Consider the following 26932-nt stretch of genomic DNA (forward strand, 5'->3'; position numbering starts at 1 on the left):
CCCCATAATCCTATCAACATTTTAGTATCAAAAACATTTTTCCAAGTTAGTACAGTCTTCATAATTTTTTAAAACTGCAAAGAAGTCCATGTTATACCATAGTTTATTAAATCAGTGCTTGGATGGATATTTGCTAATTCTTAAGACTGCTAGGAGTATGGACTCTGAACAGTCTAAAATGGCTTCCCATTGAAGATTGCTCTTGGGTTGGTCATCTTGTCTCAGAACCTGATAAACCCTGCCACCCTTGGCCATCGGGGCATCAAACTCCCCCAACAAAAGCATAGTCCTTGGAGCTTTGTCACATTAATGGTGCTTTTTGAGAAGAAAGGACCAAACACTTGCTGGGTCCCCTGTGGCCCCCATGGCTCTTGTCCTTTCAAACCTTCCCTGATAACAAATTTCCCTGAACCCTTTTCATCACTGCCCTTTGATTTAAGCTTAGGTTCTGTTTTATTAATACGACATTGGAAATTACTGGAGGACAAGCTGTTATAAAGGATAAGTATTAATGGATAGCCTTCATATTAAATACTAACATTTTAATAGCCATCTTTTTAATTTATCCTCATCAGCTACAGATTTTCATGAGCTTTTTAAATGGACCAGAAATAAGATGAAAGCCAAAATCTTACAGGGGAAGCTGGCCAAACCTCATCATATAGTGAGCCAATAGCTTCAGTATCATAACTGTTTTGGCCTCTGAGAATTGAGTGATTTTTCAGTCCCATATATATCCATGCATTCAATATGACTACTGTGGCGCAGAATCTGGGGTATTACTAATTTTTTAAACACTTTTTTTTTTAAAGTAGGCTCCATGCCCAACATAGAGCTTGACCTCATGACCCTAGGACTAAGAGTCACATGCTCTACCCACTAAGTCAGCCAGGCCAGGCACCCCTATTCTTTTTTAAGTGTTTTATTAGGGGCGCCTGGGTGGCTCAGTGGGTTAAAGCCTCTGCCTTCGGCTCAGGTCATGATCCCAGGGTCCTGGGATCGAGCCCCGCATCGGGCTCTCTGCTCAGCAGGAAGCCTGCTTCCCCCTCTCTCTGACTGCCTCTCTGCCTACTTGTAATCTCTGTCAAATAAATAAAATCTTAAAAAAAAAAAAAGTGTTTTATTATATTCTTAAATAATTGTGAGCTATTCCTAAATATTCTTAAAATAATCCTTCAGGTAAGTGGCTAGTACTACCAAAGTCCCAACTTTGTGCCAGGCCCCGTTCTAGTGTTCTTCACAGCAGCCCTTTGAGGAAGGTATACTATTCTCCCCATTATGGAGATGAGGAAGTAGACTCAGAAGGGATAAGCAACTTGCCCAAGACCCCACAGCTGGTAAGTGGGGAGCCATGTTGCAGGTCCTGGCATTTCTGGACCTCTGCCTCTCAGGGACAGTGTCATATGTTTAAAAGTATTACCTGAGTGTGTGCAGCAAAAGGCAGTCAGTCCCCTATCCCTCCAGGAGCTTAGAGTTCAGTGAAGAGGACAGATGAGCAAACCAGTTGTAAATGTAATCTGGTTAAGAGGGGTGGTGATAGAACTAGCATTACGGGAAGGGCCAATGCTAACTCAGATCAGGAAGGTGTGTGAACTACAGATAATGAACCCAGTGGAGAAGACAAAGCGTACTGCAGGAGGAGGTAATGGCGGCAGCTGTAAAGGCACAGAAGTCAGATAATTCTAATTCTTTTCCACCACTGGTTCCGTGTGCCTTGACAGTAGGGGTCAGATTGGGAGATGGGAGATGTTGAGCTGGAAAGAGAAAGGAAGGGGTCCAGAATCTATTGACTGGGCAGTGAATAACTGATGGTGGTAAAGAATGGCGTGGGAGGGGTGCCTGGCTCAGTCTGACTTCAGCTCAGGTCGTGATCCTACGGTCCTGGGATTGGGCCCTGCATTGGGCTCTCTGCTCAGCAGAGAGCCTGCTTCTCCCTCGGCCTCTGCCTGTCACTCTGCCTACTTGTGTTCTTTCTCTCTGTCAAATAAATAAAATCTTTAAATTAAAAAAAAAAAAAAAAAAAAAGAATGACCTGGGAAATAAGCATCAGGGAGGCTAGTTTGGAGGTTATAGATAAGAGATAAAGTAAGAGTAAAGGGCCTAATCTAAGGCAGTGGGATAGAAAATGAACATGACCTGACCAGTAGAAGATGCTGGCATGGGAAGTAGGTGGACAGTGGTGCCATTCCCCAAGATGAGGACTCATGAAGAAAAAGATTGGTGGCCTCACAGGGCAGGGCTTGACTAAAATCCTTATGGACATCCAAGTACAGCTATCAGGTGGGCAAATATATGTATCCCCTGGTGCTCCTGGGAGGACTAAGTTAAAGTTGGAGATGGGGACACACTACTGTAGAGTTGGTTAGCCGGGAAGCTGTACAGAAGAAGGTGGTGGTGAGGCACTGACCTACAAGGAAGAATCAGCAAAGGAACAGTGTACAGAGGCAAAGAAAGGGCCAGGAGAGATCGTTGTCCCAAGAAGGAGGAGTGGAATTTCAGGGTCAGTTTGTGACAGGCATATGGGAAAGGGCTGCCCAGGTTTGCATCCTGCCATCCAACTCTTCCAAGACAAGATTCACAGTCAAGACATCATCTTGGGCAAACTGTTCCACCAAAGGTCTCAATTTCCCAACCTGTAATCTGGGATGAGTATCTCCAACTCTGGGGAGTTATTGTGGGAGTTAAATAAGATAATGCAATCCCGGTTAAAGAACTTAGCAGAGCACCCAGGAAATGCTAACACAGACGTGTTCAATCTCTCTACAGAGTCAAATGCTGCAGGAAGGGTGGGGGGGGCACATAATTAAGAACACAAAATTAGCGGTGCCTGCCTGGCTCAGAAGAACACATACCTCCTGATTTCGGGGTCATAACTTTAAGCCCCACGTTGGATGTGGAGATTACTAAAACCACCACCACCACCCACAAAGGTAGATACAGAATTAAATTGTTTACATATGCTTCATAGTTATTTAACTGACCAAGTCACACACTGCTTTTTAAAACCCATATGGAAAAGAACTAATGAGACAGTCTCTGGCCTTAGCTCCCTGTGTGGTCAAGGAACTGGACACGGCTGTGCAGGGGGTAGAGAAACATTGCAGGTAGGTTTTACAGGTAAGAGGAGACTAGAGGATGGACAAGAAATGGGGTCCAAGTCAGAAAGTGGGAATGGGTAGCCCTGTCCGTTTCTGTTCTGTGCACCTGTAAAAGCCAAACCCATGCGCTTGCCAAACAAAACTTGGCTGCTACACCTTTATAGGAGGACACCCTGATCACCTCGGTTCCCTCAGGAGGTAGACTGAGGCAGGGGTACAGGGAGGAGGACATGTGCACCAGGGGCCCACTCACCGGTCAGAGGAGGCAGGTGTCCATTCACTCGTATATACAGGAGGGCCGGCTGGGCTTGCTCCACAGGTTTAATGACCAGATGGACACATTACTCTTGACTGCAGTTAATTCTTAGATGTAGGGGAAAAAAGCTTGCTAATGTTTTCCCTTTGCCTCCTTTTTATAATATTCTATTTTAAAATACTCTATTGATTTTCTCTCTGTAAGCTGTCTGAAACTATTTTGGAACAAAGTGGATATTGGGGGGGGGGAATGGAAAGAAAATTATAGTCTGTTAGTTTTTAAAGAGAAAACCACCTGAATCTCCATTAGATTATAATAAATGAACTCATTAAGTACTGTCATAACAACGTTCTCTTTTCTGCTTTTCAGATGAGAAAGAGGTGACTCAGAGAGGTTAACTGACTTTCCTAAGATCATACAACAAATTGTGTTCTAGTTATCTACTGATAGGGAACAAATTAGTCCAAAACTCTGTAGCTTAAAACAATGACAGTCACTGATTATTCCCCCTCATGGTGCTGGGCTTTAACTGAGCTCAGCCAGGCAATTCTTACTTGGTTTTCAGCCAGTGGCTGCGATGGACTCGTCTTGAAGGCTTCCTCACTCACATCTGACAGCTAATGCTGGCTGTCAGCTGGAACATTCCACAGAAGTGGAACTTGCTAGTTCTTAAGAACAGAACTGTGAGACTGGCACATCATCACCATCACTGTATTCTGCTGATCACAAACAGCATGCCAGAGTCCAGATAAAGGGGAGAGGGTATAGATACCAACTGTCAATGGGGCCAGGTTTTAGAACCCTCATGCCTATAAAATCTGCAAAATGGGCACAACTACACAATGAAGACCTGTTGTTTTTGTCAGCCCAAACCTCCCTTCTTCTAGCAAGAGAATTCCTATCTTCCTTCTGGAGGTTCTCCCCTCCCCCTCCACACTCAGACCCTGTGGCCATGCTCTGCCACCACGGAGAACGAGGCCCATAGAGGAAGCAAAGCTGAGGAATAGAGAAAAAGATTCCTGATGACTCCTGAACTCCCTCCACCCATGGAGTCTGAAAGACTATCCTCAACCTTTAAACCTGTGAAACAATAAACTTCCTCCTGCTTAAGCCCGGAAGCTGTAGCTCAGTTCTAAAACGTGTAACCGAAAGTTCACATTACATAGACCTAAAAGGTGGTTACAGAGATTAAATAAATATGAAATGTGCCTTTTACACAGCAGATACACAGGAAGTGGTTTACTGTTGTATGGCCATAGCTGTAAGGATCTGTATTAGCCCAAAGTTAATCAGTGGCCCACCTGGAATTCAAACCCAGGATGTCTGTCTGAATCTTTTGCCCAGCTCTACCTTCCATTTTCTGTGGTCTTGCCAGATGGTTCACTATAATGCTACTAAATATTCTGAATGGCAAACGAAATAAAACCTGAGAGGGATTAAAAGCAAACTGTGGCCCTATTTTTGAAGCTCCTCAATTTAAGAGGAGTTCAGGCTTAGCCGTGTGACTTGCTTTGGCCCATAAAAGCTGACAAACATGACCCAAGTAGGAACTTGAAGAGCTCTTGGGTCTCAGGGCTTACCTGGTCTTGCCTGCTAGATGCCGGGAACATACGTCCTGTTGTCCCGCCAACCACTTGGCAAGTAGGTGAGATTATCTCTCCAGCCGATTACCACTTCAGCCACATCGAAGCCCAGATGAGGTAAGTAGAAGAAGCCCAGCTGAGCACAACCCAAATTGCCAAGCCACTCAATCAGAAGCTAATAAATGTTATTAAGGGTACTAAATTTTGGAGTGGGTTTGTTATACAAGTTAATAACTGATGTAAGGCCCATTTACTATCCCCGATCTAGGCCAACCCCTCATACAGATGAGGAAACAGAGACCTAGCAAGGAACAAGACTTGCCCAGGGTCACAAAGCTTACTGGCAGCAGTACAGGGAGGAAAGCCTTGACTCACAATCCAGTAAACCCACTGATTATGAATATTCCGTCAACACAGCTGCCAGGATCACAAATGAAGCCTCAGATCTTCAGAACACCTAGCAAATACAAATCTTTTGGGCAGAATCTGGTATCACATTCCTTCATCTCCTTTTGGTTTTCAGAGATTGAACAGATAAACAAAAACTGATGAGCAATGGAAAGGGAGAGATGTTCCCCTGCTCCAAACGTGGGGAGGATGGGCAGGGGTATGCAGGGTTTTGTGGATGTGAGTTTCCCACTCAAGTTCTCCCATGGATTATGTAGTTCTGGAGCTTTTCTGGGGCACCAGGATGGGGATCTCAATCTGTCTAGGATATGTTCTGATGCCAGGGGGATTAGGCAGGGCCTCTGGGTAGGACAGATGCTTCCTGCCCTGGAAGTGATCTTCCCTGCTTTTCTGCCTAACATACTATAGAAGCCCACAGCCCCTCCTGTTCTACCTGTTCCCCAAGCACTGCAAAGTGAGTGCCTTGGTCAAGCACTACTGAGTAAAGCATTATAGAGTCTGACAATGTTATTACAGTGCAACAGGCACAGAGCACTGGGCTCTGGGGACACAAGAACCTGGTGCCACCTCTCAGTGTGAAGTCCACAAAGGTCCAAAACCCCTTCTTTGCACTCTGCCCAAGTTCCAGTCCAGGGCAGTGTACAGGTAGGGACATGAAGACCTGTTATGTGTATGCAAGTGGGTCACTAGAACTTGGCTCTGGCCTTCTGAGCAGCAAGGACAGACTGAGTTCAGGACTGGATGGGTATGTCCCACTGAGGCCGCTTCAAAAGAGATGGGACACTCCCTGTAGACCTAGCCCCTTCCACTGGACACCTTCCTTAGCTCTCCAGACTGAAACCTTTTGGTCTAAGTTCCAGGGGCTATTTTTCACCCCAAGTCTGAATCTCTCAGATTGCAGGCCACAGCCTCTATCCTCTCTTTCCTTGCTGCCCAGGGTCCCTGGCAGGCACACATAAGGGGACTGAGATCGCACCGGGCAGCTAAAGCTCCAAAAAGGCAGAAACACTGCTCCACATCATGCTAAGAGGCAATGGCCAGCAGCGATGGGAGCATTTGACACAGCTGTGGGTCCAGAACTCTGGCTGCCTTGTGGGCTGGCTAGTCAGGACCCTGCCCAGCTTGGGAACACAGAGCCGCACTCAGGCTTCAGAATGCTAGCCTGCCAATGGCAAGCAGGAGGGCTGCCCAGGGAGGGCGCCAGGAGACAACAAAGACTTTCCTGGGTGACTCCATACCCAGGGTAACCTAGCCCAAGCACGGTCTCAAGCCCAGCCTCTATCCTCCACCAAAACCTGGAGCCAATTCCAGGGGAGGTTTGATGGAGACGATGCTGGAGAACTGCTAGTGTGAGAAGGATTTTCAGTAAGGACTCCGGCATGCCTCAGACTCTGAGGAACATATAAAGATGAGGGAGAGCCCAAATCCCAAATTTGTGATAAAGGGACCAAATTTCCTGTTTTGGGCAACTGCCTGGAAAAAAGAATGAACAATTTCTGAAGAACAGTAAGCCAATCAGAAATACTTCTCAAAGATGCCAGCACTAGAAGAGCAGTTTGAGGAGGAGTGGGTATTTCTCAGGTGGAGAAAGTAGAAACAAGAAGAGTACATGCCAGACTTTGGAACAAAGCTCCAGACCAGAGAGACCAGTCCAAGTGGCCACACCTTTATGACCCAGTTCAGAGGGGAAGGTACTCATAACCTAGGAGTGACTCAGAAAGATCCCCCGCAGCAGGTGATCTCTCCTGGAAATCTGAACAAAGGGAATTCGCTCAACCTGTGGGGGTGAAGTTAGGACAGAAGTGGAAATCTGAAGGAACATCACCAGTTGTCAGAGAACAGAGCAAACACCTAGACAGGTGACCCAAGACAGGTAGAGGGAGGCACAGCTCTTCTGATGGCAACCTCCTATTGCTTGAGGTCAACTGGACTGGGGCTCCATTCCTTGCTGCCTAGGAGAGTGAGGGACCTGTTCTCAGTGGGCCAGAAAAGAGAGGTGGTAACAAGGGAGAGGAGAGGCCAGGGAATATAGCTCATGTACGGGAGTTGGGGTTTTGTCCTGATGGTGAGCAGTCAGGTAAGGGTTTTACAGGGAAGATACATGACTCAGATAAAGCACTGGGAAATGGGGCAGGGAGAAGCTAGGGACTGGGAAGCCGGTGAGAGGACAAAGCCCGAGTGAAAAAAAATACTGTCCTAAACTAGAACAGGGAAGGAGAAGAAGAGGTGGACTCTAGAACCATCTCAGAGCTGGGAAAAACAGACTTGAGTGAGAAGCTGAAACCTGGACCTACCGCTGCCTAACCAAAGTGGGTCACAACTGCCTGACACTTAAGCCAATTGGGGACAGGGACATCTGACCCTCCCCAACAACCTTACTGGCCATTTTTATCCCCATTTTAGCTGTGGAAACTAAGGCCCAGACACACAAGTATTAGGCACCCTAGCCAAAGCTCCCTAGCCAGGAGGAGTGAGGGAGGGAAAAGAATGGGGTGAAACAGACTAGACCAGACTATGGCTGGGCAGGAAGGCCCAGGTACCATAAGAAAACACAAACCATCCCATCTCAGAGCAAGTTGGGATCCAATCTCTTTATTGTCAGGGTACCCTCCCTGTGACCCTCCCCTCTCCAAACCTATAGAAAAACCCCAAGCCTGGGAGTGTCCTGGGAGGGGAGGTAGAGTGTAGGGAAACCTCTGTGCTCTGCCCTCTGGCCTGGACAGTGCCAAAAGGGAGGGCACTTGGGAAGGGGAGGCCAATAACTCCACCTGCAGAGGATGTGGCACTGGCTGGGATGTGTGGGGGAGGAGGTGCCTGCTGCCAGCTCTCCTGGGACCCGCTGGGGGCAGTTTCCAGGGGTGGGTGCCCAGCTTTAGGCCTGGTACAGTGCATGCCCTTCTCCTGCCGGTGGCCATCACTCCTGCCAGGCTGAGAAAGAGAAAGACAAAGGAGAGACTGAGGCTGAGAGGAAGAGCCCCCAGTACTCTTGATAACTAGGGTTGGGAAGACAAAGGGGAGAATGGTGTTTGCTGTTAGCAGACAGACACATGCCTGCACTCTGGCTCTGGTCTTCTAATTTTCTGGACATGCAACTTTGGGTGAGTCCCTCCCTCTCCCTGAGCCTCCATTTCCTGACCTGAGCCCTGCATCTCATCTGTGAACTGGCTTCACGAAGTCCAAGTTAGCCTCTTTGGCAAAACAAACCAGGAAGCTCCCGAGAGGATAGACTACAGATACAGAATTTCCTAAACTGTCTGCTGGTGGAGCATCTTACAGCATGATGTGTCTTATGCAAAGACACCTATGCTGCTTTGAGGCCTTCCGCCACCCAAACCTGTGTTACCGTGAACATGGCCCCCAAAGGAATGGAGCAGAGCAAGGTGGTGGACACTGCCCGAGAGCAGGCTGCGAGGCCACACACCCCTGGACTCAAATCTAGGCTCCACCAGATTAACACCTTGGGACTGGTGAGACACGTTACCGGCCTGCCCCTCTCAGTGCCTCAGACCCCACATCTGGTACACCGGCCCCATCACAACCTTTCCTCCCAGCAAGATTAAGTCCCGGCCCTTAGCCCAGCACAACCAACCCTCTCTGATGATGAAGAGCTGATAAGGAACTCGCCCTGACCATGCAGAGCCAAGACTACCGCTGCAGGAGGCTCCTGGCTGACTCCCGCATACTGAGGACCACCAGAGCCCCTGAGCTTGGCTAAAGCTGTTCCCTCAGATGCCTCTCCCTCAACCCTCAACAGGCTCAACTACGTATTATCAGCTCTTCCACCGCATCCCTCTCTGACCTCCTGGCTCTCTAGCCCCTCATGAGGCTCACACTGGTAACGGTTTGTGTCTTCCCTCAGACTCAGAGCTCTTCAAGGGCAGAGGAGATGGGCAACACACCCGGAGTGCACCGAGGGAACCCCTGCAGGGCTGGACCGGCTAGCCCATCCACGGCTGCTGCTCCCACAGCCTACCAAGCTCCCACCACAAAGGAGCACAGTAGAATGGCTGAGGATGGGGGAGCCTTCCTCAATGGGCATAGCACGACCCTGACAGGTCTGTCTGACTTCACCCCCATCCACCTGGACCCCCGTACCTGCTTACTGCAAGGCCCCATCCTCCGCGTCTGTGTCCTGGCTGTGCTCCTGATAGGGAGGAGGCAACAAGAAACCACTCATCACTCACTCCCAACTCTGAGTCGTCCCTGGGGGCCCAGAGCACATCTGGAGGCCAAACTCCAAAGAGGGACAGAAAGCCAAGGGGAATGATTATGAACAGTCTCAACACAGCTGGCTTGGAATTCCGACAGGATGGTCTGGGGACCCCCCAGAAGAGAGAAGGGACCAGTCAAGGATGTTCTAGCTGCAGCAGAGGACACATTTCTGCATAGAAAGGCCTTCTCAGACTGCAGCAGGCTGAAAGCCTAGTAGACTGGTGAGCTCCCCATCTTTGGGGCACCTAAGCCTTTGTTAGGGTCTTTATAGAGACTGCTATACCTAAGAGAGTAACTGGGTCAAAAAAAGAGAGATGAGGTAGGGGCATGAGGAGGAGGGCCTCCTAAGTATGGTGGCTTCTGTCCTCCTGCCAGGACCCAGCACTGATGAAAGGATAAAGTTCCAGACCTGGTGAAGAAGTCTGGGCTTTAATTCTGGCTCAGCCCTTATTATTTATAAGGCCCTGAGCAAGTTACTCTACTCTTCTGAGTCTCAGTTTCCTCACTGGGTAAAAGCTGGGAAGAGTAATACTTTGCAAAGCGAAAGGCTGTTGTTAAGGTTAAATGAAGTCAGAAACTACAGGGCCTGGTGCTCACTGAGTGCCTTTAGGTAAATGGGCAGTAAGCACACAACAATTGTCTTACACACTCTGAATCTGGTCTACCTTGCTACTTTATATAATAATAAAGCTTCTTGCCAATGGCTTCCCAGTCTCACTCTGAAGAGTTCCAGTAACGGAGAGCTCCCTCCATGACTCCATGCCTCCCTGCCCTTCTTTCATACTTGGGCAGTAATGGCTTTTAGAAAATCCTCAGGTAGGGTGGATACCCAACCTTCCAGTGGCTTCCCTAGGCAATCCCAGTCCTGCCCTCTGGAGCTCTGCAGACCATGTGCACTCCCTTGAGCCCGATTCCTCCCTCCTCCAACCTGTTCAGAAACCGAATCTAGAATGGGCCCTGGACCGAAGAGAGGTCTACCTCAGGCCTCAGTGGGACTTTGGACTGGCAGCTGAAATAGGCATTCCCCTGCTCTTCTTCACAGGGCTAGAACCCCAGGGAAAGAGGAAGGAGGGAGCTCACAGGGCCACCAACCAGCTCAGAGGCTCTGCTCTCCACTTCCCCCACCCGCTGCCCTCCTGCAAGCCCCTCTTCTCCGTGCCCTCACCAGTTCTTCCTCACTGTGTGTCAGCAGCCCCTCCTCATCGCCGTCGTCTCGAGTCTGTGCTTCTCCCTGGGGCGTGCCTGCCTCAGAAGCCGTGTCCTCTTGGGGGGCTGGTGGCCGGCTGCTGCCACCACTACTACCCCCACCACTGCCACTGCTGCTTTCGCCCTTCTTCTTGCCATCTTGAGGGGAAAGGGGAGGGAAGAAGGGAATAAAACTCAGCCTGGGGCAGCTGCCCAGGGCAGTATCTTACTAGAAGCTAGGCCTCATTACAGTGGATCCAGGTGGCACTGACAGCCACAGCTCCTCTCTCTGCCCTATGCACTGTCCTCCCCACACTCTGCCCTCCGCTCACTGAGCTGGGCAAAGACCCTTGGAAGCTGACCTGGGTTGGCCTTCTGCTCCTCAGCAATCTGCTCCAAGCGGCCCAGCAGAGCGTCGATGTTGGACTTGATCTGTGTCAGCTCTGTCTTGATGGTCTGCAGCTCACTGCTCTTTACTGGGAGTGAAGGGAGTAAAGGGTTGTCACCCAGGGGCTGGGAGCTTGACACTAACGTAAGACCCCAGCCCCATTCAATCAACTAGGAAGGCAGGCCAAGGCAGGAACTGTCCTCACCTGCATTTCTTTGGCCAGGGAAAAGGCTAGAGCCGTCTGAGGCTATGCCTACAGTAACCAGCTAGCCTTTCTGAACTTGGGACCTTTCCCCTGAAAGGGACTGGAAATGGAGAAGAGTGCAGGTGTGGTGTGCACCTGAGCAAGCTTATGTGTTTGTCTTCGTGTTATAGGATGATGCCCAGATTTCAGGTGTATAAACGCAGGTCTTTTACCATCAGATTTTCTGGGTGCCTGACTACGGCCATGTGTACACCAGAATGAATGTGGAGTAGGGGGCCTGTGCAAACTTGTCCTTACTAGAGGAAAGATGACAGCTTCTCCTCACTGGGTTCCATGTCACAGCACTGGACATTTCTGTGTCCAACCCAAGCCCCTCCTCCTCAAAAGTCAGCCTTTTCCTCTTAGAAATGCATAAAAATACTCACTTGGTTGTGTCAGAGCAGCAGAACTGTGGGAGATTTGTTCCTTCATCTATTTTCCAATGTAAAAATATGTGATTCTGTTATTTTGCTAATAAGAAAAACAAAAAAGATCTAGGAAGATCTAGTCACTCACACTTGATCTTGGCTGAGCTGGCAGTAATGGCTGTGGAGCGGGCAAAGAGCTTGACAGGTATGGTGGTTTTGACGCGCCGGACCAAGGGGACTGTGACCCGGGGTCGCTTCACAGGGACGGCCCTGGGCACTGGCACAGGTGACAGGCGGCCCCGATAGTCGAAGAGCCTGTAGGGGCAAACGGGCCAGAGGCTGCAGCATGGCCTGTGGCCACCAGAGGGCACTGCGACTCTAGACCAACATGGGGCCGGTGGGCAACCTGTGCTACACTCTTCTGCCTGCTCTCACCAAGTCCTGGGGGGTTAAAAGGAAAGGCTTTTCGGACCTTAAAAGCTGCTGGGAGTCTCATTCCATCCACCTTTCCTGCCAGTCAGGTAGGGTAAGGGCATGTGGGTGGTAATGGTTATAGCCCCAGTTCAAGAAAGGAGCCAACTGAGATGACCCCCAGAAAGAAGCCTTCCCCAGATCTCCTGTATTACCTGACCCGGCTTCTGCTCAGTCAACTGCCACCTCAACCTCTGGTCAGAGTTTGCAAATGTCCCTAAACCAATGCAAATTGCCAGCTGGGAACAGAAAGATATGGGAATGGGGAATCCCTAAGTCTGCCAGAGCCTCAGTTTTCCCATCTGCTTCATGAGGATGGCTCCAAATTCTGTGCCAAGCCCCCATCCCTCCCAAAGGCTGCTGTGAGGGCAGAGAATGAGAACACTTGGTTAAAAACACATGTTAAAAGGTGTGATAGGTGGAAGGCCAGGGTACTGAGACTCAAACCAGGAGCCTATGATCTCAGGGGCATGAGAATGGAGTCCAAGCCCTCATCCTCATTCTGGGCTCCCTTAATCACCCCATCCCTCTAGTCTACTTCAGAGATGGAGGGGAAGAGATCGGCAGAATATCAAGGTTCGGCAGCTCAAATCAGAGCCCTGGGCTCCAAGACTATAGACTGGCCCCATGTCAACACACAGCCCTCTCCAAGAGGGTTCTTAATCCTGCCCATCAGGCAGAAGCTTGTAGGCTGAGGTGGGGGCGGGGGGTGTCTCTCGCACCACATCTGCTACTATTACCTTTCTGCAGGGAACAAGTAGCCTTAGGGGTACACTATGGGCTCACTTTTGAGACAGCCAGAAAACATGCCATCCCTAGGCAATTCAATGTCCCATGGCTTGGCACTCATTTATTGAGAGAGCCCCTGCCTTGGGGTGGTGATGGCTGGAGATGAAGAGTCTCTGGGAATGGATCCAGTCCCGGACCCTGCATTTCTGCCCTAAGGGGAGGGGGCGGCTCTGGCCTTGGTCAGAATCACTGAACCACAGAATCCCAGAGCTGCAGGAGCCCTGAGGGATCACTTGGTGCAAAAGCCCATTTCAAGACTGGGAGGGCATCTGCCCAAAGTCACACAATCCATTCAGTGGCAGAGCTGAGATTAGCACCCAGGTCTTCTGACTCCCAGGCTAGGGCATGTTCCACTACACCATACTATCTCCTGAAACCATTCAGAGGTGAGAAAACCAAGGCTCTGAGAGGTTCTGTTCTTCCTTCCCATGGGCCAAGCAGGAGAGAGGAAGAGAGGGAGGGAGGAAGAAGTTTGGAACAGCCTCATCATGATTCAAGATCAGCCTCAAGAATGTGGCTGGTGCTATGGAATGGAGCCCACAGCTCAAGGCTGGGGTCTGATGAAGGGTGGGACATAGGCTGCCGGGGACTAATTCAGACCTCCACAGGACCGCTGGCCTCTTCGCTATAAATGAAAGGCCAGGGGCTTACACTGAGCTCTGAGGTCCCTTCCACCTGGCTGAGCACCTCCAGTAGGTAAGGAGAGTAAACAGCAGGAGCATGAGGGCTCAAACTCCCTGCACCTACTCCTGTAACCTGTTCTGTAATCCAACGTGCTATGTTTACATGTCCCTTGCTATCGAGTCCCACCCTAGGATTAGGAGGAAGAAGGGCAGCCAGAAAGTGGGAAACAGCGTGAGGTGGGGGAAAGCTCTGACCTGGGCACCTGCAGAACTAGACCCTAGTCCCAGCTCTGCCACCCATTTGTGAAGCAGACTTGGGCAGATGCCTGTCCACACCTGTGGGCTCTGGTTCCCACTTGGAGGACTGAATGGGCTGCACCAGCAATCTCTCAGGACCCTTCCAGCTTGGCTGTTTCATGCCTGGGCACGCCCCTCCCCTGCTCACCTGTCGTAGAAGTCGTCCCGGTAGTAATCATAGTCAAAGCTGTAGCCACTGGGGAAACAAAGGGGAGAGGGCCAGGGCTTAGGGACAGCCATTCAGCCCACTCTCCACAGGCCCTCATCTCCAAACGCCTCCCCAAATTCTAGGCTCAGCACACTGTCGCCAACCAGTGTTTTCTCCCTCTGTGCGAAGAGGAACCAATCCCACCCAGATGGAGACAGACAAGACAGAGCGCCCCACCTGTATATGGCAGATGCCGCTCTCTTTAGCCCCTTAGGTCTGTTGGGCTTGGGCTCTCCAGCCATGTTGATATCTGTGTGGAGGGAGGAGGCACAGTCAGGCGCTGGCAGCACATGAGCAGCGATTTCTATGTGCTTATGTGAGGTACACGTGGACTGTCCTAACTAAACGGCCAACAGAGGTCTTCACACATTATTCACACCCACACATCACAGAGACAGGCCTATTTACAAATCAATATACATTCAGACACCCGCATGCATGCTCACAAGCTTATCATTCACACGCATGCCATGGACATCACATGCACTCTCAGGTACACTCGTGCACATAAAGACTTCAAATATATATCTTCATGTATATCTTCACACGTTCATGTATCCAGGTAATCAAGTCACACACAAAAATAACAACTATACTCTCAAGTACGTGGAGACTTGACTCCAACATCTATATAGATATATAGATATAGATACAGATATAGGTATGTATATGTATGTATATATAGGTATGGAAATCTGTATCTATATGGATATCACATATACGTATGTATCACCAAGGCCAAAGGCACATACTTCACCTTGTGCTCCCAGCCCCTCCTCCCAGCTCTCATGAAAAGTTCTAACCTATGCTATCTATAGCCCAACGTTATAGGTTATGCTAGTCCACTCTGTTCCCTTTTTCTTAGGAATCTGCATTTTAACTGGAACCATAAGAGACAACACAGAAGCAATTCTGAGAAGCTCCGAAATACTCCCCTCTAGGCAGATTTTATGACTACCTAATTTATAACTTACATGTAATTTACAACTATTTAAAAGTTGTAACATTTCAGATAAAGGCAGTGGGTAGTAGCAAGGGAAACAGAAAAGGGCCTAAGAGAGAAGCTAGAAAGTCAACGGTGGAACCTGCTCAGGAGAACACCAGGAGCAAGGCCAAGGAGAGACGCTTACCCAGGGTCTGCCCGGCCAGCACCCGCCCATTCTCTCCCAGCACAGCTGCCCGGGCATGACGCTCGTTGGCATACTGGACAAAGGCATAGCCTTTGTGCACAGAACAGCCGGCCACACGGCCATACTTGGAGAAAATGGTCTCCACATCTGACTTCTTCACCACAGCTGTGTTGAGGTTTCCGATGAAGACCCGAGAGTTGATAGACTTGGGGTCATTCTTGTTAGTTACGTTGCTTGTCTGGATCTTCAAGGACATGGTAGCCACCTGAAGAGAGAGAGCCACTGTGAAGCTGGGTCCCCCAGTTAGGCTCAAGGGCCACCCATAGCCCACATCCTGGCTAAACTGGAAGGCTTTGTGCCCTGCTACACATACACGCCTATAGCACCCAGCCTCCCCTTTTTATAACTTACTGGACTGCTGACCTCATGGTCCCTCATTTGGTACTGGCAGAAGCAGAACCAGACCAATTCACAAAGGAGAAAATGCACATTCAGAGGACACAATGTCAGTGAGCAACAGGGCTAGGATTTGAACCCTGGTCTCCTGAGTCTAATTCTTTTAAACCCATTCCTTCTTTAATGCTTATTGGAAATGTTACCCCTTGCAGGATCTAAATTTGAAGACCTTCCATCATTTTTCTTCTGTTCCTTTAATGTAGAACCATGGCAAAGAAGTCACAGGGAAATTGCAAGTAAAACCTGCTCTGAGTTTGAGCAGGTTTGAGTGCTCAGTACTACATTATGAAAATTGCTCAGTCTGATCCAGACATTGACCTAGCTTTGGCCGTCTTTACTGTCACCAGTCATTTTTTTAAAAGGTGAGCTAAACAAGCCTCCCTGAGCACTCACTGCAGGCTAAGGGTGGCACGCAATATTGAGTAATCAGAAAACCCTATAAACAGTATTACTATTGTTGTATTTTGTTAGAAATAGACCCCAGTAAGTTCTTAAACTTGCCAGGAATGAGCACTCAAACCCAGGTCAGTTGGTCCCTATAGCCCATTTTTTTTTCCCAGCTCTATCACTTTCCTTCCCAGAGCTAAAGCCAATTTAAATACTATAATATTTACCAAAGAACTGTTTTTAATAAATTAATTTTTTAAAGTTACCCATTTTTACACTGACTCATTCAAATTTTGTTGTTTGCTTAGGTATCATATCGTACCTACTCTTTGCTCTCTACACCCTGGCAATGTCTTTTCCCCAAAGGACTCTACAAATCTCTCCTACCCATGACACAGGTTACATCAGAGGACAAGCTCCAGAAGGGAAGAAGAGGCTTGAAGACAGTAGGAAAAGCCTAACATTAAGTACTGGTATTTATACTTCCTGGACCAGCCTTCCGCTCACTGGCACGGTACAACTCCCTTTTGGAACACTCCTATTTAAATACTCCTGCTGCTGAGCTACTACAGAAGGTGCTAAAGACCCCAAGCGGTAGGGGTCTTTAGCACCAGCCCAAGCTAACCGTAAACACCTACCTACTAAGCTAATCTTTTTGGGCAGAGGGAGCTTCTTTTCAGAGAATTAGAGCATAGTACAAGTTGGGAAAGCCGTATTTATTGCTCCACTAGGATAAGAGACCCTTTTCTTCCATCCTTCCTGCCTGGAAGCTGGCATGTTCTGACCAGCAGATGGCAATGACTGCAAGGAAACCACAGGCTGGCCCTGAGAAGAATTCTGAAGAAACCTATTCCTATGGTGGGCTTGCAGTAGCTCCACGGATATACTAGGGTCACGTGTGCACCATCCTAAGTAAAAGACAGGGGCTGAGAGGGCACTGCTATTGATGAAAGGGTTGCTGCCAGCTTTGGAAAGGGCCTGGAAGGGACAGACTCTTTTTTTGTTACTCAGTATACTTCTGCATCCAATCACCATTTATTAAGCAGTGAAGAACACAAAAGACCTCACCCATGAAAACACTTAATACTTACTGTCCATGTGCAGTAGAAAATGCTCAATGTACGTGGGTTCCCCTGGGGACCCCATTGCTCAGTCCTAATAATCCCTCTCCTACTTGGATGACAAGGCATTCCAATGTTAATTCCTTGTCCATCCATGGACATACACAGAAGTTTGTGGGGCTCCTCCATGGCCATCAGATAACTCTCCTGGCTGGTTCAGCTCAGAGCCATGAGGGGAGGTGTCACCTACTTTGGCTGGAAGGAACCAACCACTGGCCTGGGGTGTAGACCAAGATAGAAGGAGAGGGTGATGATGGTTTAGACCTGTTGGTGACTACTACCTCTGCACTGTCCTGGCAGGGACATGACAGGTGCTAGGTTCCCCAAGACCTCTGTCAGGAGCCTGTAATACCACCAAGCTGTAAGCATTTGTTAAACACCTGTGTTTAGTGATACAGCAGGATCAGCACTCACTCCTTGGCTGGTGAGTAAAGTTGAGGTTTGGCCATACTCCGTTTTTTCTCTTGTCACCTGGGGTTTGGGACCATGTACAGAAAAGGACTTTGCAAGTAGTTAAAGCTCTTTATGGGATCTAATAAATGACTAGCTGAACTTCTCTGTTCTAGTAACACTGCCACCAGTAAGGTGGATTCTAAATGAGGGTCAAAATCAGACTGGAGCATTCTGCATAATGCCAAGAAAAGGCAGCCAGAAGCCATGTCACACAAAGGCTACGAAAGAGTATGCCTGTGGCCATTCTGGGTGAGGCATCTGCAGGACCATGAAGAAATGCCCTCCCAAAGCATGCTCCAGGAACCAACCCCTCCCTATCTAATCAGCCCTCTACTGCTTTCAAAGACAGTCTCCAAGGGCTGTGTGTGCTGCTATTATGCATACTTCCTAAGCCCAAAGGGACAGCTGTCTGTGGGGATATGAGAAACCTTCTGTGTTTAAACATGTTTATGAGATTCCTGCAAGTGAGGGAACAACTTGGGGGTAGGAAATGAAGAGCATGCCCAGACCAGCTCTTCTGGAACTGCTACGTTCAGGTACAGAATCCCGAAGAGTCAAGAATTCTAAATTTGGACACGGTCTTCCAGGTTGTTATGAACCTTAAAATCTGTTAGCTTCACTTACAACCTTCAAATATTTAGACATATAGTATCTAAGTCTCCATCTGTACTCTTTGTTCTGCCCTGCAACTGTTAGAGGCAAGCCTGATGAAGCCTGGGACACACACAGTAAGTGCCCAATAAATATTAGGAAGAAAGCAGTAACAATAGTGTCCCAGGAGCATAGCCCTACCTAAAGGGGGCGTGGTGCACAGACCACTGGGGTCGGAGGTCCCAGACATTTCTTAATGAGACTTAATGAGACTAGAGTCTGACCCAAACACCCTCTACCCCCCAACAGACCAACCACCCCCAATTCAATCTTCCCCACACAATTCTTTCTTGGTTTTCCCAGGCTTCCCCGTAGCTTAAGAGTAGGAATCCTAGAAAATACTGACATCCTATTCAGCAGCAGCAGCTTGATTTGATAAGCTATTTCCCCGTGGGCCAAGCTCTGCCTCACAGATTAGCTGTGTAATTGAGAGCAAGGTGTCTACAGCCCCTAGAGGCCCCATGCTTAGCACTGAACCAAGAAAAGGTGGGTAGAGAGACTGTTCTTGATGGTGGTGGAGAGAGGAAGAAAGAACCAGACTAATCTCCAGAGACTTCTGCAATGTCAGATTAGCAGGGACTTCAGTGAACAAGGAGTTTATAGGCCCTCGCTCTGAGGAACAGAGGGGAATGGCCTTGGCCACAATGCCCCAAGCCCATGAGTAGCAGGGCCAAGAATCCAACTGTTCCTTTAAGTCTAGGGTTCTTATATTCCATTTCTTCTTCTGGGAGGGCGAGAGACAACCCTCAGGACAGTGAGGGGCTGGGAGGGGGCAATCCAGATATGCTATTTTTTTTTTTTTTTGAAGATTTTACTTATTTATTTGACAGAGAGAGAGTGAGGTCACAAGGAGGCAGAGGGGCAGGCAGAGAGAGAGGGGGAAGCAGGCTCCCCGCCGAGCAGAGAGAGCCCAATGCGGGGCTCGATCCCAGGACCTGAGACCATGACCCAAGCCGAAGGCAGATGCTTAGCCCACTGAGCCACCCAGGCGCCCCCAGATATGCTATTTTTAAGGAAAACTAGGGACTGGCTCCCAAGTATGTGTCTCTACCTTTACCTGCTGGAGACACAATTGCTGCATAAAAGCTGGGCCCTTAAGCTAATTAAAACCCACCAGAGACGCAGGCTTTGAAATGCAATTTACAGCTAGAAGGGATGGGCTCACTTCTCCAAGCTAATAAGAAACAGAGGAAATCTGGCAAAAACAAATCGTTTTTCTCAGCTGAAACTTTTAGATGGAAGCTATGTTTTAGAAACCAAGAGCCAGCCTGAACATGTGGTAAAGTGACAAGACTTTCTAAAGGTAGAAAAACCCTAAAAGGTATGACTGCCCCTGAACTCTGGGTAAATGAGACCCCTCAGAGAACCATCAAGGTTAAGAAGAGCCTCTAATTACTCAGTGTCAGACTTTATATATCCAACCTTATCTAATACTCACAACAGCCCTGTGAGGAGGTATTTTAAATATGGGAAGGAAGACTCAGAGAGGCCAAGTAATGGGTTAATAGAGCAAAGCCAGAACTGGAACCCAGGTCGGTCTGACTTCTGACCATAGTGCCTATTCATAGAGATGCCTTGGGTACTGATTGCCAAGGTGAGAGAATACTTCATCCTGATTAAATAACAGCCTCTCCTTCGTCCTCATCCTTTTCCCTTTCTACTACAACATCTCATGTCTGCACAGGATTTTATTTTTAAAGATTGTATTTGTTTACTTGACAGAGAGATCACAAGTAGGCAGAGGCAGGGGAAGAGAGAGGAGGAAGCAGGACCCCTGCTGAGCAGAGAGCCCAATGTGGGGCTCAATCCCAGGACCCTGAGATCATGACCTGAGTTGAAGGAAGAGGCTTAACCCACTGAGCCACCCAGGTGCCCCTGAACAGGATTTTCGTGAACAAAACCAGTTTATATTCTTGATCCAGACACTGTCAGTCTCATCTAATAGATGAAAAGCTGAGGGATCAGCAAGGTAAGTGACTTACTTCAGGCTATCCAACCTAGTAAAGGGAGTAGCTAAGGGACTTGAATCCAGGCTTCTACACACCATTTCAGCAACTGTCCCAGGTCTCTGGCTCTGCCATGTCAATCCTTTCACCCTCCCAGTTCTGGCTATCAGGTTCGAGTCTAGTCTTCAGCATGACCTCGGAGGCACTTAGCCATCAGAATGCCCACTGCCCCAACTCTAGTTCCTCCCTGACACTGGATCTCTTCTTTTTTTTTTTTTTTAAAGATTTTATTTATTTATTTGACAGACAGAGATCACAAGCAGGCAGATAGGCAGGCAGAGAGAGAGGAGGAAGCAGGCTCCCCGCTGAGCAGAGAGCCCGATGTGGGGCTCGATCCCAGGACCCCGGGATCACGACCTGAGCCGAAGGCAGACACTTAACGACTGAGCCACCCAGGCGCCCCCTGGATCTCTTCTTCTTAAAAACACCAATTTCAAAAGAAGAGCAGCTGCTCTTAGTCCTGATGCACCCCAGTGACTATTTAAAGCCTCTGTCTAGGCCAGTCCTGCTCAAAAGCTCTGGCCTTATTCTCTAACGTGCAGATGAGGATCACACGAGCTTGTGGCCAGACCTCTGCCCTTAGTTAACTCTAGAGATATTGGGTGGTTTTGAAGGAAAATAAATACCAGTGGTGGTGAGGCTATTTCTGGAGAAAGCCAAACAATTAGACTGATCAGTGCCCAGGGCCTCCTTGGTCCAGAGGCTCCTGGTTAACAGGCGGCCAAGGATGACAGAACATCTATTAATCTCATTAAACTCACCAGGCCCCAGCTCATTAGCATTGCCCAAATGATCATTACTGGCCAGACAGGACTAATTTCCCAAGGAATGCTCTTTAGTTCCTGACAATTCCCACTTCCCTGAGAAACCCTAGCCCCCAATATGTGAATAGTGGGGAGGAGGGGTGTAGGGGTGAGGGGTCCAGGCTACAGGTTCAGCAGGCCTGGCCTGAGCTCTGATGTGTGACCTGCAACAAGTCACACCATTTCTGAGACTTATCATGCTGCTTCTGAAAACAGGAATAATCTTTGTCCTGATTACCTTTCAGATTGGATATAAAATCAAATGGGCTAATCAATGTGAAAGTGCTCTGTTGCCTCTGCAACATACTCTAAAAGGATAGAGGACTGTAGTTATTACTACCCAATTCCTATCCCCTTCACTCAGTCAACAAACATTTCCTAAATATTGCCCTCTGTGCTGGCACTGAGGAGATGCTGGGAAAGAATACTCACAGGCCTTGTCTTCTACTTCCTTTTCAACAAAGCCCACTTTCCAGGAACCTGTTTCTTAACTGTTTCCTAACAGCAAAGGGGGAAATGCACCTCAAACAGTGGAAAATAGGAGATGTAAACTTGGGACATGTCCCTTAAACTAAGTCTCAGATTCTTCAATTGCAAAATGGGAATTATACCAATGCCCACGATTAGGATTAGAGATAACGGCTATAAAGTGCCTGATACAATGGCTGGGACCAGTAGGTATTTACATAAGAAACTCAAATGCCCTGGGCCCAATGAAAACTCTAGATCATTCACATTTCAGTCCTCTGTTCTTTATCCTAATCATCTTCCAGTGCTCCATACTCTGCCTGAGAATAGGGGAGTCAGGGGTAGAGGGCCTACACACACTCTCTCCCTTGTCCTAGTGTCTGGAACCAAATCTAGAAATTTCATAAAGGTGCCCCCAACCCATGCCTGATTTGACAGGCACTACTCTAAGGAGCTGGGCGGGGTGTCAGGCCTTCTCAGCCAGTGACTCACTCCTCAGCTGTACCATGAGATTTCGATTCCCATACTGTATCATTGGTACCAGCATCTGATAGGCACTGAGGGGAGACCCCAAAGCAGAAGCAGGGCTGGGGCCTCTTTCACCTCTCCCGACAGAGTACCTGGGTATATATCCTATCTTCCCTCTATCTTGCACCTTAACTCTACCCGACTGTAGCCTCAGGCTGAGGCTTAGTTAACACTGATGACAAGCAGCCCTTCTAGCTATGGAGGAACAGGCAGCAAGCACCGGGTAAATACAACCCTGAGCCTTCAACCCCCCATACTAAATTACAGTTAGGGACCCAAAAACAACTGTCAACCTCTTTTTGTCAAAGGAAGTCATCCAAACACTACCTACCCATTCAATCATAATTATAGCTATCCAAATACTCACTGGGCCAACTCATTCATCTAGCAACTGGTCGAGTACCTGATCTCAAAAACTCCCAGGACATCAAGGGGACATCCACCAGGACCACAAAGCACATGTGCCCTGGGCTCTGGAATCCACTGCCCCAGAAGCCGCCAATCCAGGATATCAGTGAATGGGAAGGAGCACTATAGAAGGCTCGACAAAAAGGGACTATGTTTAAGGTGAATTCCAACTGGGTGGTGATGTGGGGAGAGGCTATGCCTGACAGGAGGAACTGTGTGTGGTAGCAATGTACAAAACATGCCCCCCCTTTCTCCTTTCTGCTCCCTGCTCTGCCCTCCCTCCTCCAAGTATATGCAGGGTAGGGCTGGAAATAAATGTTTAAAGTAAGAGAATTTCTTCAGTGCTGCCTCCTCTTCCTTGATAGCTGCATACTAATTCCTGTCTTGAGAAAGAACAAAAAGGGAATACACAATTCAATATGCAGCAGCTTTATACTAGGCACTGGGTTGGAAGTTTTATAGGCATAATCTCTCATAATCCTGACCAAAACCCAATCATTCTTCAGATGAAGAAACTGAAGCTCAGAGAGAGCTTAAATAATTTGTCCACAGTTAAGTGGCATGATTAGGAATGAAAAGACCCTAAAGCTTATCTGGTTCTAAAGCCTGTGCTCTTCCTACTCCACTAGATTGCTCCCACTGACCTGCCCTCTTCCCATAGAAGACTGAACTGGCTTTACTGCTGCTGGGCTACATGACCTCAGGCTCTGGAGCACCTGACCACAAAGGGCCCTTTCAGGGCTAACCATGTGACTGTGATAATCATTACCAACACTTGCTGAGCACTTTTCTTCTGCTGTGGGGTAGGTGATGGTGTGTATTGTGCTCATTTCACAGATTAGGAGCCTAAGGGTCAGAGCTTTGTCTTACACAAGCCAGGAAATGGCAGAGCTGCAGATCAGTCTATTTGAGACTAGAGCTGGTGCTCTGACCTTGGCCGAAAATGGCTTCCATGCTAAGCATACCCTGTACCTGCCAGAAGGTCAGCTTTTAACACTTTCTGATCCTTTGGGCATAAATGCATGGGGTCTTGCTGAGGGCATACTCTCACGTCCAAGAGCCAATAAGCACTTGCTGTGAGCTTGGAGAATGGCCCCCCACCCCCTTGCTACTGCTTAAGGGGCCGGCTCCTCACAGTGATAATGTGGCAAGATTAGTCACTGCTTGCTGTTGGTTGATTATAGCTATTCTTTTCTGTAAATGAAGTTTAAAAGTCATCAAAGGGTCTGTCAGCTGTGACTTATGAGCCTCTTTCCCGCAGGGAAGTCAGGCAGTGACAAATGCCCCTCTCGTTCTGCCATCCATTATGAGTCGGAAGGTGCCATGTTCCAATTACTGGAGATCCCGGTGGAGCTCATGGAAAACCCTGTTCCAAGCTGCGGCCATTATTCAGCCCTGGCAGCGCTGCCAGCAGGGTTACCCTCGGCCCAGGCCCCATTGGTAAGAATGGAGAAGAGCATGTTTCTGATTTTGTGAGCCAGCCCTTACTATCCCTCACTTGTGTTATCCCCGGTGGGTTTATCCTAGACATATTTCACAAACAAGTAAAAATATGGGTACCATGTGGGTGGTCTCAAAGTACCCAGGATCAAGAATGCCCAGACAAACAGACACAAGGAAATAAGGTCATGCTGCCGGGTGGAGAAGGTGCGGAATACAAGGATGCTCAGGCGGGACAGAAGAGAAGATACGTAGGGTGTTCAAAGAAAGGAGTGACTGAAGGGGCCCTTTCAGATCATGTAGTGTCATCAACTACCTCAGTTCTCAATACTCGTTATATGCCAAGCCCCGTCCAGCAAATGCTGAGGGACCAAAGATGAATGAAAGATAATCCCTGCTACTGAAGGTGGAGGAGATAATTCAGGTCTAAAGAAGTGACTTGCCCGAGGTCACAAAAATAAGGGTCAGGGATGGAGTGAGGAAGTAGTCTCCAGACGTCTTGTGAAATAGAGAAATTGGTGACAGCGAGCCTGGCGTGGAGACGGGGAACCTTATGTGCCAGGCTCTTCATGAAGAACATGGCACAATAGTTCAGAGTGTCAGCTCCTGGAGCACCTGGCCGGCTTGGTCAGAGGAGCATGTGACTCCCGATCCTGGGGTTGTTTCAGCCCCCTGTGGGGTATAGAGATTACTTAAATTAATTAAAAAAAAAAAAAAAAAAAAAAAAGAGTGCCAGCTCCTATCCCAGTCCCATCTACACAATTCCTAGAGGTTTGACTTCTGGCAAGCCCCTGAGTTTAACCAAGTCTCAGAAAAATGGGGATTTAGAGTTGTGGTGAGGATTAAACAGGATAATACAAGTTACAATGGCAGGCACATATTAAGTATCCCAAAATGTTCTTTATCATCAGGTAATTCCTGAAACAACTCTTTGAGGTAGGCATTATTCATCTCATTTTTATGTACAAGAAGACTGAAGCTCTTTTTCACTTTGTCACACTAAATAAGCCAGCGCTTCTCTAAACTACGTGGTGAAGAACCACTTTGTTTGTTTTGCTTTTTATACTTCCAATCCATTACAGACAAACACATTTGTAAAATACAATAAAAATGTCAAATTATTGGTTTCTGGGCACTTACTCTCAAGTTCTAGACTTACCATGACCCCCAACAGTTGCGGACTCGCATCCATTCGGTGGGCTATACTCTAGAAGCACAGCTCTAAGCAACTCTTATTACCCACCCCCATCAACCTCTATGAAAATCAAAGAAAGAACGGGTTATTTTATTTCATTTCTTTCAAGTCCTTTTAGCCCAATTCTTTTAGACTTTGGTGTTAGACCGATTTACAAAACGATCCTAATCTTTGTCCTTTTTGCTTCTCTCAAGAAAGAGAGAACAGGGTAAGCAGGCCAAGGATAGTAAGTTCAGGGACTTGCCACCGAACACTTCAGGAGGTGATTTATCTTGGTCATGCTATATCCTGCAAGGGAAGATGATCTAGGCTGTCTGAGAATGCCAGGAAGTACCTTCCTGAGGCCTGGGATCTGAGAGGAGAGTATATTCCTGAAGAGGCTGGTACTTCTGGAGCTTCTCTCCCTGATACTAGATGACATTAGGAAACTAGCCAGGAAGGGGAGGCATGTTGTACCTTTCACAGTCTTATTATCATGGCAGCTACAGAGCAGTCTTCCCTACCCTAGGGAGTTTCTTAAAAATAAGACGGAAAGATTCATTCTCCCAATGCCACCATATACCCAAGAGTATGACTGGTTGAAGCAGGTAACCAGCCAAGACACCACGGTATACCTTGAAATTTTCCAGTTGTATGGCCAAACTCTCATCACCGTACAAAACTTTCTGTTCTGAGCCTATGTCGTGCTACCTTTCAGCATAAACCAAAGTAGAGTAGCTCATAGGATATGGTGTACAGAGGAGTATTAACCTGCTGCTGTGAGGAGGGGCTTGTCACCAAGCAGGAGCCAAAACCTGCATGTTTATTCCCACATAAGAAGCCATGTAATCTGGTCAAGAGAGCAGCCTCTGAGGCCAAAACGCCTTCATTCTGTCATTGAACTAGCTGTGTGACATGACCTTTGGGTAGTGTCTTAAGTTCTTAATGCTTCAGTTATTTCATCTGTAAAACGGGGACAGCAATAAGTATCTCTGGGGTTGCTGAAGAGTAAAATTTAATGTGCTAAGAACAGTGTCTGGCACATTACAAAGTATGCAAATATTAGCTACTGCTGCCACTGTTGTTATTGCTAGAACCTGCAAGAACTCCTCCTTGTGAGTATTAAAGCAAGATGGTAGAGTCTGCTGTGATAATGTCACCCAGAATAGAATTGTGATGAAGAACACTAGCACTGTAGATACAATAATCTCTTCAGGTGTGTCACCAAAACACTAGTATTTGGAAACGTGTCTTGAACTTAAAAGGAATTATAGGAGTAGGCACTCATTAAGTGCTGAATGAGGGGCACTTGGGTGGCACAGTTGCTTAAGGATCAGACTCTGATACTGGCTAAGGTCATGATCTTGGGGTCTTGGAGTCTTGGGATCAAGTCCCAAGTCAGGCTCTGTGCTCAGTGTGGTCTGCTTGAGATTCTCTCTCCCACTCCCTCTGCCCCTCCCATTCATGCGCACTCTCTCTCAAATAAATCTTTAAAAAAAAAAAAAAAAGGTGTTGTATGAATAAATGAGTAAAGCAGCATCCCTCCCACCCCCACGCCCTGCAAGAGAATACAACTTGAGAAGCGGGTCAGGAAGAAGCCCCTCCCTAAGCAAAGATTTCAAAAGGCCTCTCTGTACCTTAAGGACCCAGAAGGCAGGTTAAGCTTCTCTTCTGGGCAACAGGGCCCCAGGGCCCGATATGCAAGAAACCTCTACTTGCTGCTCATTGTTCTGTGTCTCTAATGTAACCTCCACATCCTGTGGCTACTCTATTCTGA

General features: G+C 48.1%; 1 protein-coding gene across 4 annotated transcripts in view; it reads right to left on the minus strand.

Moving 5' to 3' along the window:
* Window positions 1-7911: 7911 nt before the first annotated feature.
* Window positions 7912-26932, minus strand: part of LOC111141387 (RALY heterogeneous nuclear ribonucleoprotein) — an 80495-nt gene continuing 61474 nt past the window's right edge. For 2 of the 4 annotated variants that reach the window (XM_022493893.1, XM_022493894.1), the window contains exons 3-10: window positions 15261-15525; window positions 14308-14380; window positions 14071-14118; window positions 11891-12057; window positions 11105-11218; window positions 10723-10901; window positions 9441-9489; window positions 7912-8273 (exon numbers count right to left, since the gene is read on the minus strand). In XM_022493893.1, coding sequence (XP_022349601.1) covers window positions 9445-9489; window positions 10723-10901; window positions 11105-11218; window positions 11891-12057; window positions 14071-14118; window positions 14308-14380; window positions 15261-15516 — 882 coding nt within the window. In that variant the 5' untranslated portion in view covers window positions 15517-15525 and the 3' untranslated portion in view covers window positions 7912-8273; window positions 9441-9444. The remainder of the gene's footprint in view (window positions 8274-9440; window positions 9490-10722; window positions 10902-11104; window positions 11219-11890; window positions 12058-14070; window positions 14119-14307; window positions 14381-15260; window positions 15526-26932) is intronic. The other 2 variants (XM_022493895.1, XM_022493896.1) reach the window with 1 other exon arrangement.

Source organism: Enhydra lutris, unplaced genomic scaffold (assembly GCF_002288905.1).
Source record: "Enhydra lutris kenyoni isolate GAN:26980312 unplaced genomic scaffold, ASM228890v2 scaffoldscaffold6, whole genome shotgun sequence".
Lineage (NCBI taxonomy): Eukaryota > Metazoa > Chordata > Mammalia > Carnivora > Mustelidae > Enhydra > Enhydra lutris.